The sequence below is a fragment of the Calliphora vicina genome, chromosome 2 (genome assembly GCF_958450345.1).
Source record: "Calliphora vicina chromosome 2, idCalVici1.1, whole genome shotgun sequence".
Lineage (NCBI taxonomy): Eukaryota > Metazoa > Arthropoda > Insecta > Diptera > Calliphoridae > Calliphora > Calliphora vicina.
This window is the reverse complement of record NC_088781.1, coordinates 138,568,292-138,579,473: the sequence shown is the minus strand read 5'-3', so window position 1 is coordinate 138,579,473 and position 11,182 is coordinate 138,568,292. Positions and strand designations below refer to the sequence as shown.

Below are 11,182 nucleotides of genomic sequence, written 5' to 3'. Positions count from 1 at the left end.
CCAGACAATTTTTTTAAAAATTAAACCTAAGTTTCCATTGTTTTCTTAATACCATAATAATGAATACTTTTTAACCCCTACTCAGGCTAAAAAACCTTTAGTTGCTCATTACCAGAAGAAGTCAAACGAAGACAGTGGGTATCACCTCTATTCTTCGAGTCTGAGATATTATTTATCTGACAGGAAAGGAAAAATGTACGGGAAAAAAGTTGTTTGGAATTTTTTTAAATTTTGATTGTATTTTTTTTTAACTGCCCTTCAAAAAACAATGACATTTATTTCTTCCCATATTTTCTTGAATTTTATATGGACACTTACACCACACCTAGTACAAGTGATCGAGGATATACAACAAATTTATGCATTTGTTGTATGAGTTATTATTGCTACAAATATCCATGTTTTGTAAACAAAATCACTTTTATTGTTTTGCTTTATATTGACAAACTCCTCCCCACCCCTTAAAAAATTCCTATAATTCAAATATTGTTTATTAATTTTATAAAATGTATACATTTTTTTGTACAGTCTTATATACAAGACATTCATTATCTTAAAGACTTATTTTTTTTTCATACATACATATGTATAATTGTTTTATAAATACTGCCCGCCATTGATTTGTTTATAAAGCATGAGTATCTAATAGTAAGCTGGTGTGTTGCTTACAGTAAACTGTTTCAATAGCCATGTAATCTAACTGTATGAAAAGTTGGGAGTGTTGGAAGGGTAAGTTAACATGTGTCATGCTTTTATAGACCTTTAATTGCTAGGAATTTATAATTTAATATGGTTTGTGTATTGGCATTTTGTAAACATTTGGTTTGTATTAGATGGCAGATGAAAACATGCGGATGTTTAATAATAAAAAGTATTAGCTAAAAATTGTAAAAAAAATTAAACATTACAATACATATTTCATAAAGATTATACAAAAGCAGGTGGTTACTTTGTAATTCGATGCTAAAGAAAATACTTTCGAATATAAGTGTATGTAGCAGAACTTCGAATTAATTTAATTTCGAATTGCAATATGTTATCCATTCATTTCATAAATCCATTCCCAAAACCAAATATTAAATATAATTAATTTTTTGTTTAATTAATTCATAATGGAAATCAACTTTGAATGATTAAAATTTTGTTGCTCGCTTCAAATCAAAGGTTCAAAAGAATTAATTCTTAATTTCTTTTTCGAAATCAAAATAAATTTTATCTCTTAACCATTCCGTAAATTAAATCATAGTCCTAATTAAGTTGTACTTCAAATGTATTGAATTCATTCCTTTTGAGAATTCATTCTTTAAAGAATTAATTTTAAATTGACTCATTCAACTTTTCTTGAATTCCAATCCATTATAAAATGCTTTAAAAATGTATTGAATTATAAAATCTTTTTCAATTCTTATCTACTACAAAAAGGTTTAAGTTAATTTTTTCAATTTATTTTGTAAAAACAAAACTGAATGAAGAACATATTCAATTCAATTTATATTAGATTTGAATTACCAAAAATTTAATCATTCAATGTGAACGAACTTTATTATTAATTAATTCAACAAAACCTATTCAAATAAAACCTTTTGAATTAAACTTAAATTTAATTAATTAATTCGTAGTTCTGTATAACTTATTTAGAAAAGTTTTATTTTCTTTAATAATAATAAGATACAATCTGCCAACACTATAAGGAATCACAAAAACAAACAACATACCTGCAATCTTTATAAATTTCCATGGGCAGCCACTCTTCAATCAGCTCACTTGTGTCCATTCAGAAGTTAAAGCCATTTTGATACATCTTTTGTCTGTGCTATTAAAATTTGTTGGTAGAAAAATTAATTATATACATTGTTGGAAATATCTATGAAATACCTTTCATTTGATTTCCATATAATCTATGTATGTACATTATCTTAGTAATCGATCAAACGAACCTGAAGTACACCCGATATACATATGAGGAGCTGCAGAACAAAAGGTACTTTTTTGAAAATTTAAAAATTTTGGGAAAAAAATAATTTCAACCCAAATATAAAAATACAAAAAAATCAATTTGTAAAAAATTTAGAAAAAGTACCCTTTGTTCTGCGGCTCCTCATATTAATGTATCAATAATGTTGTGAATTTGAGGACTTCGGAACATTGATTTCAACATGCAGTCGATTCCGCCGACTACAACGGTTCGGAATGTATGTATATACTTTATGGGTAACAAATGAAAAGTCATAGAGGATAAAATTCTTCCGGCCGACCGATTGTACTGGGCGAAGCCAGTGTTGGAAGAGGATAAAGTCCTTCCTCCCTCCACGAAACCGCGAATGTCATAGTTCCAAATGAAAATCGCTAAGTTGATATCATGTTGAAATATAGAGTAGTGCTGCCATACAAACTTTTACTAACTTCTAAATAAATTTAAATAAATCCTGGGCCTAATTTTATAAAAATGTAACTGATTTTACAAAAAAAAACATGTGGCAATACATAAACTTAAAAACAAAATATTTTATATCGCCAAAGAGTTTAGATTTTATTGCTATGAGTTATATATTTAATAATTTTGTGTTAAAAATAAAGTATTACAAGTTTTATTTATTATATTTCCAATTCCTTTACAAAACGAATAATTTTATTGTTATTTCTTTATGATGTTCGTTTTCTGCAAACTCCGGCATCACTTTATTTAACGAAAGAAAACTGTCAAAATTGCTTTGGCAGCACTTTTTCAACGATATTCTTTTTTGTCTTTTTCTTTTTCAGTGCAACGAGTGCTGGCAAAACGAGTGGTCGTATGAAAACGGAAATATAAAAGTCTCGGAGAGAATGTTTTTTTTTCAACATTTAAAAGAAATTAAATCTTAAAGATCTGGTATAAAATTGTAACAAAAGATTCATAAGAAAACAAAGAACGCAGCAAATATAAAAAGTAATTCAAATACAAAAACTCGTGTATTAAATAAATATGATTGATTGTCTCCATGACAAATAAAATAATTCTTATTAAACTTATTTTCTAAGTGTTGGTTTGTGTGTGTGCAATATACATTAGTGTGTGAGTGGTGTTTTTCTTTCTTTTTTTTCTACTGCAAATAAGGAAACTAACGAAATTTATTAAATAGTTTTTTCTTTATTCAATAAAAGCCCAAGCTATTGTATATTAATTATGAAATATAATCCAAAGCGAGCTTTAGATTAACCTAATGGGTTGGGTGGTAGCAAAAAGCCGACTATGAAAAAAATATGCAAAAAAAAAAGAAAGAAAAATATAACGAAGTAGAAAAAAAATCTATGACATTTTAACGAATGTGAAGTTAAAGTAGGGAGTTGGAAAGAAAAAATAAAAACAAGAAAAACAAAGAAAACGAGTTGCCATTACAAAAAAAAAAATAAATAAGGATTTTGGTATTTTTTTAGTTTAAAACATATTTTTGAAATTTTTTAATTGCCTTTTTTGTGTCTCTTATTAATTTAATAATTTTGTGTTTGTTTGCCTTATATAGCTATTAAAAAAAATTAATGAAAAACGACAAAATTCAATTAAGAAATAAAAAAAAACTTACGATTTATTTATAACAACGACATTTTTAAGTGATTGTTGTCTACTACATTGTTGTTTTTGTCTGGTGTGGTTGTCAAAACAATAAAAACAAATTTACGACAAGGATTTTTCAAAATAATCAATGAGGTAAGTAAGATATATCTATATGGCTTTTCTATATATGTTTTTATATAATTATTGACATGGTTTATTTATCCACTGGCCCTTTTTGTTGGATTTTTTGCATATGCAATCCATAGTAGTTTTAGAGCAATATTGATACATTTTGAATGATATTTATAACCGACAAAAACTAATAGAGCATATTGATTACTGATTGGAAATATAAAAGTTTTCAAAAAGCACGTATTACTATGAATCAAAATATCGCCTATTTTATCTATAATTTTAAACAATCCAAATACACGTGTTATATTACTCATTTAAAAACTTTAAAGTTTTTTCGTTAAAAATTTTGGATTGTAGGTATCAATTAAAGTTTTGGAATTGTCTTTGGATATGTGCAGTATTACGGTCCCGAATGCGACATTCAAACTCCTTTAACCCATTAAAAACCAAGACCGTTTAAAATGAAAAATTTTTAAATTCATTTATTTATTTAAACTAAAATACAGTCAAAGAACATAGAAAATTAAAAAAATTTAAAAAAAAAATTTAGGAAACGTGTTTTTGGGGCTGTACCCGAATGGGTACAATGGCGTAAAGTGTATGCTATTTTTATAATGTGTGAACATTTTTAAAACATTACTTTTTCAACACAACGCAATATCGCATTGTTCAGACAACCATATTTTTCTGTTATGACATTCACCCCATCGTAGGGAATTTTTTATCCTTTAAGGAAATTGGTTTCCAGGAGTAGTTGCGACACCAGAAGCCAGTGTAATTTGTATATGGGTATCACCTTGTCAGTAGCATCTAAATTAGTGTTATCAGCCAAATTACCAAAACGTTATTATTTCATTGAATCTGTTCCGTGATATAATTTCGGAAATTTTGGAGTGCGAGTATCCTCGCAGAGCACCCAATACATATCTTCTTTTGGCATAGAGCGAAATCCACTGTAAAGCAAAATACTCAAGAATATATTCAAATCTTCTGCGTTGAAGGAAAAATTGGGCTTATTAGCATGCGATGCATAAATGCAAGTCTGCTAATGGTTAAACTAATAACTTTTCCCATTCAACTATGAAATAATATTGAACTCATTGTCCAAAAAAAATAGTTTGAGACATTTGAACATCGCATGGTCTTATTAACCAAATAGAATTTGTTTTGCTTGATCTTGAGGGCATTATTTTCTGTCAGAACATCTCAAGTGGAATATCATCGTCGCCATCACTGACACAAACTACTTATATTTCACCTGGTACATGCGATCTCTAACAATATCGTTAGCAACACCTTCATCTTCATCCACATTACAATCCGGATCTGATAAAAAAATAGCTATCAAAATTGTGGTACTCATATTTTTCCAAAAAATCTAGTTTTTAAAACATTCGCATTAAAAACTTCACGTTTTGATGGTCTGAAATTCTATTTTAGCGTAAGAAAAATCTTAAAAAAAATAATACATATCAAGCCATTGTACCCAATTGGGTACACCGATTTTCCTAATCACACAACTTTGTCCCAAAACATTATTTTTCTTATACATTTTTATAAAATGTACACATAATCACTCTACTTCACAAAATTATAAAAAACTCTTGCTTTCGTAAAACTGTGTTTGCTCTCCGCAGCTTAATTGTTACTAACCTCGCTAATATTCCAAAAAATGATATAGCATTATAAAAACAGGACAAAATATACCTTAAGGGTATTATTTTTTTAAATTTTTTTATGTGTGATGTTTAAAAGCACAGTGTGTGGAATGCAAAATCACAAAAAAAGTTGTCTAATTTATCTTGTTAAAAAATTTATAAGTATTTGAATATTGCCTTTTTTCTGTACTCAAGCAGGTACAATGGCTGGGAATGGGTTAAAGTGAAAAACAAGTAAAAAAACAGAAGTATGCTTTAAGATAAATATTAAAAATATTTTTTTGTAAAAAAATTGATTTGTGAAAAATTTTGTTTGATGAAACTAATCGGCCCATGGCTGAGATATAAGCAAAAAACCACGACTCGAAACTCGATTTTTTACCTATTTTGGATCTACATATGGATTACTAAGTCAGACAATACGGATATCTAATGATAGGTATATATTGAAATGACCTTTAAAAGGATGTACTACTATATAGCGCCATAGGAAATCTCTGGAGTATATCAAAGTCGGTTTTGTTTAGAATTTGTTTAAGGACGTGAAATTTAAAATTTTTTGTATGAAAATCATTTAGTTTTCAAATAATTTTTGAACGTTTTTCATACAAAATTTTTAAAATTGTGTTTCTGTTTCAGGACCTTAAACAAAACCGACTTTGATATAGGTACATACACCAGAGATTTAAATCCTTCAGTCCTATCAAAGACCGGCTAAACTGTAACAAATTTGCAAAATAAAGCTGGTGCTCGATATAAACAAGAATTAAAAACCCTAAATAGGATTATTTATTCGACAGTAATTTTTCTTGCTGAAATTTATATTAATACGCAAAAACTTACTCTTTTAATACAAATAATTATTAAATTATTTTTATATTAGTAGTTAAATAATCAGTAAATCTTAACAATTTATTTGTAATTAATATTAAGAATAATACTATTAATTACAAAAATAAAACTAACATACCTAGAATACAATACAATTTCTAGTTGTTTGTTTTCTGTTAAATAAAAAATTGCGGTTAAAAACAATTCTACTTCACAGCTGTATTACAGAGAGAGGACAGATATATCAGTAGATTGTTTACAATATTATATCAAATTGCGATCTCTATGATGCAACTTATATATAATTTTATTTAAAAAAAGTTTTGATTTTTTATAAAGATCTATAGATTATAAATATTTAAAAGAAAAAGTGTTGGCAAGTTTGTAATTGCTGGTAACTTAATAGTTAATATTGGTTTTAAAGAACAAGTAGAATAAAAAGATTGTTATTTAAGCTTTTTATTACTGCACTTTATTTTAAAAATTATATTTATTAAATTAATATTTTCAAATGATCAAATTGCCATTATTTGGACATTGCAATTTTATTTTTGTGTGAAAATAAACAATGACGAAACATTTAAGCAACAAAAAAAAGCCATTATATTGTAAATACATACTTGAAATATTAAATAATAAGAAACGTTGACTCATTATCACATTAACTTGATGGTTTTGCCGGCATTTTGCCAAACCAATACATGAAAATATGTATACAAGATTTATTTATTGTATGTATAAAAAATAAAACTCTGTGTTTTGAATCAGCCAGTCTATCTGTCTGATATTTTTGTATTATTGAGAAACCAAAAATAATTGCAAGATCATTTGAGTGGGTGTGTGCAGATTGTGATTTTTTAATTTTTTTTGCCATTTTTCTTATTTTAACTTTTCTAAGATTAAGTGGCACACGACTTTCGATTATTTTTAACATGAAAAATATATTTAAAATGAAATATATAGTACAAAACAAACAAATAACAAATGATATTTTAGGTGTCTTTCAAGTGGTGTTTATAAATTTAGCTGTAATTACCTTTTTATGGTTTGTATTTCAAAATATTGAAAATTGTTTAATAATTGGCATTATATTGGATTTGTTAAATTACTTCTCTTCATACTTAATAATGTATAAAATTTTGGTGTAATATATAGCACATCATAACAGAAAAAACTTTTTAATGACTCAAAACTTATTTTCAATAAAACAAAAAAAAAAAAAAATAGTGGGTTTTGGAAAATAGTACTTTTTTGGTTCAAATTAAGAGTGTTTTGTGAAAAACTTTTGAACAAAACTAAAATTTTCTTTAAATAGTTGGGGGCTTCAAACGGTCTCCTATTGAGTCATATTGTCATAATGTCCTATTATGTTACTTTAGTTCAAACAAATTGAAACACAACAAAAATTTGTTTAAACTAAAATAATATATTAGGACATTATGACAATATGACTGAATAGGAGACCGTTTGAATCCCCCAAGTGTTTTTTTGAAAATAGGTTTTTTTGAGATATAGCTTTATTTGGCATTTTTTTTGAGAAAATATTAGAAATTAACAATTTATTTTAAAAATGAACAGTCAAAATAGAGTTTTTGTGATTGGAAAATATGACATTATTTTGGAGTTTTTTTTTTGTGAAAATATTACTACACCATTTCCAATTGTATTTCAGAAGTTTCTAATTGTATTTCAGAAATTTCCAATTGAATTTCAGATATTTCTAATTATATTTCAGAAAATTCCAATTTAATTTCAGAAATTTCCATTTATATTTCAGAAATTTCCATTTATATTTCAGAAATTTCCAATTATATTTCAGAAATTTCTAATTATATTTCAGAATTTTCTAATTATATTTCAGAATATTCCAATTATATTTCAGAACTTTCTAATTGTATTTCAGAATTTTCTAATTGTATTTCAGAATTTTCCAATTGTATTTCAGAAATTTCCATTTGTATTTCAGAATTTTTAATTTATATTTAAAATGTTTCTAATTGTATTTCAGAATTTTCCAATTGTATTTCAGAATTTTCTATTTGTATTTCAGAAATATCCATTGGTATTGCTATTAGAATTTTCTGAAATACAAATGGATATTTCTGAAATACAATTGGAAAATTCTGAAATACAATTGGAAACTTTTTAAGTATAAAATAAAAATTCTGAAATACAAATGGAAATTTCTGAAATACAATTGGAAAATTCTGAAATACAATTGGAAATTTCTGAAATACAATTAGAAATTTCTGAAATATAAATGGAAAATTCTGAAATATAATTAGAAAATTCTGAAATATAATTAGAAATTTCTGAAATATAATTGGAAATTTCTGAAATATAAATGGAAATTTCTGAAATATAAATGGAAATTTCTGAAATTGAATTGGAATTTTCTGAAATACAATTAGAAACTTCTGAAATAGAATTGGAAATGGTGTAGATTAAAGAAACAGTTTGCATTTTATCTTTAATCTAGTACGAAACTGTCGTAGGCGTAAGACGTTTATGCCAACCAGGATAAGGGTGAATATAAATTAACAATTTAGTTTAAGCAAGTAAGAGATCTATCTATTGGCTGTATGACTTAAAAATTCGGGATCTTTTCAAATGTTTAGCTTTTATTTTGAAACATTTGTACAATATAAATTTATTCAAAATATTGACCATTGTTATCAATGACCTTTTCCCATCTTTGAGGCAACATATGGATTCCCAGAACTGCTCATATTTAGACCAAAGTGAAGCGTATTCCAGAGAGAGCGTTTTGCATCAATCGAAACAAATAGTAGTCAGACGGGTTAATCTATTGTCTGGACTATAAAGCGGTTGAGACAAAACTTCGCAATCACTTCATTCTAAATGCTTTTTAACAGGTATTGTAACATGTGGGCGTTTTTCGGCCAATGCTTGCTTCATACGAATCACTTGCGTTCGGTATAGGTTTCCTGTGGTGGTCTAGACCCTTTTGCTTCCACCAAATAGATGGACTTACCTTAGAGCCATGGATATTTGGCTTTGGTTTCGATTCGGCTGGTTGGCCGGGCTGGCTTCGGGTTATCGTTATGGATCAATGTTTCATCGCAAGTAATGATTCGGTGGAAAAATATTTTTCTTTTGAAATTGCTGCTTCCAATGATTTTGCAAAATCTTTTTGAGTTTTATAACAATCTTCATGAAGTAATGCCTTCAATTCTTGGTCTTCAAAATTTATTGGCTGGCCTGAGCGATCTTTGTCTTCTATGTCAAAATCACCACTTTAAGTATGTGACGTTTTGTTGGCACAAAATTCGATATTTTCGAAGCAAAAAAAAAATAACTTTGTAGTTTTCACTAAAATGTTTAATGACTTAGTAAGAATAAATGACAGATTTGTATCCTTCAAAATGACATATAAGTTATTTAAAACAAAAACCGCGTTCGAAAGATACGCCATTTATTGTAAATCCTACATTTTTAAGTCATGCACCCAATAAATTAATTATTTAGTTTATAAAAGTAAGAGAAATATATTTGCCTATGCCGAATCTTATTTACACATCACCAAGGTTTTACTTTAAGATAAAGATTAAAAATATTTTTTTGTGAAATTTTTTTTTTTTTTTTTTGGAAAAAATTAAGTTTGACTATATTTTTATGGTAAAAAAAATGTTTGTTGGTGGAAAAAACCACCAGTTCAAAAATATTTTTCCCGATTTTAACCATTTGTAGGTTGGAAAGTACATTAAAATATTGTTACGTTTTAACCTTTTCAAAACGTTGGTTTATTTCGTTTATATAAACAGGATACGTTTGATAAATTCGCAGAAATACAGATACACTTTATAATGTACAAGAATTCACTGGAAAATACAGCACACTTTAAGGCACTCAGTTGATGTTTATTCGAATAGCGTCTCTGATAAACTCACTAACGACTGCAACCTCTGCCACTATTTATAGCACTGCCATCTGCACACTAGATTGTTGTGTAACTGTCAAAGCTCGTATTTTCGAAGCCTAGAGCATACGCCATCTCTGGTGATTTTTCTACAATGTTCTTTAACTGTCAAAGCTGGCAAACTTTCAGCGTTGCCATACTTACGATCAATGATCAACTCAAAACTTTTATTTAATGTTAACCAGCTAGCCGGCCAATTTTATTTTGAGGTAAAAAATATACCAGATTATTGTTTGAATAAAAAAAATAGTTGGAATAAAAAAAAATAAAAGACGAGTGCACGTTCATATTTATCACAATAAGTAAATTGTTTGTCTTTTTACACATATTTACCGCTATAACGGGAGAAATAAGCAAATGAAGCAGCATTAAATACATTAAACATACCCCGCCTAAAGGCAGGCTTACCGGTAAGAGGGTTAATAATGCCCACAGATATGTTACAGTTTGAGAGGCACTGCTTTCAAATAGCATTGTGCAACTTTAAATCAGCCATTAAAATCGTTATATTTGAATTCAAGTACAATTTCGTAACAATATCTATGATCAGATATAGTTATATATATATCAAAAATAGTAAAAATCGAGTCGTGGTTTTTTTGCTTATATCTAAGCTATTAAGGGCGATTTTTTGATATTAAAAAGCAACTGAACCTCGACTATAGCACATATATTTATGTATCAATCAAGTATGTAAGTTATATGGGGGCTACGGAAATGGACCAGCTTCCGTATTCCCTTACAGATGTCATGATTTTCATTGGCGAATTCCCATTTGCAAACAAGTTTTAAAACTCAATATTTTTCTGATTAAAAATTTAATATTCGTAACAGTTTTAATTTAAAAATGTGCTATATAAATGCTCTTCATTGTTTATTGAGCAAATTATTTGGCTTTAGCTTTTGTTAAGCAGTTTTGCTTGCTAACAAAAAAAATATTTAGAGAGAAAGTTTATTGATTTGCCAGGCAATAGTAATAGTTCAATGGCTTGTTGAGATTTGTAACTATACTCAAAAACGAAAAAACTATAATACATTTATTCAGTAATGGCTAAAATGCTTAATGATTTAATATTGTTATAATAT

General features: G+C 27.4%; 1 protein-coding gene across 1 annotated transcript in view; it reads left to right on the top strand.

Moving 5' to 3' along the window:
- The first annotated feature begins 2,790 nt into the window (after positions 1 to 2,790).
- Positions 2,791 to 11,182, top strand: part of LOC135952302 (serine/threonine-protein kinase GL21140) — a 48,438-nt gene continuing 40,046 nt past the window's right edge. Inside the window, exons 1-2 of the mRNA XM_065502174.1 lie at positions 2,791 to 2,926; positions 3,501 to 3,685. Of these exons, the coding sequence (XP_065358246.1) occupies positions 3,681 to 3,685 (5 nt within the window). The 5' untranslated portion in view covers positions 2,791 to 2,926; positions 3,501 to 3,680. The remainder of the gene's footprint in view (positions 2,927 to 3,500; positions 3,686 to 11,182) is intronic.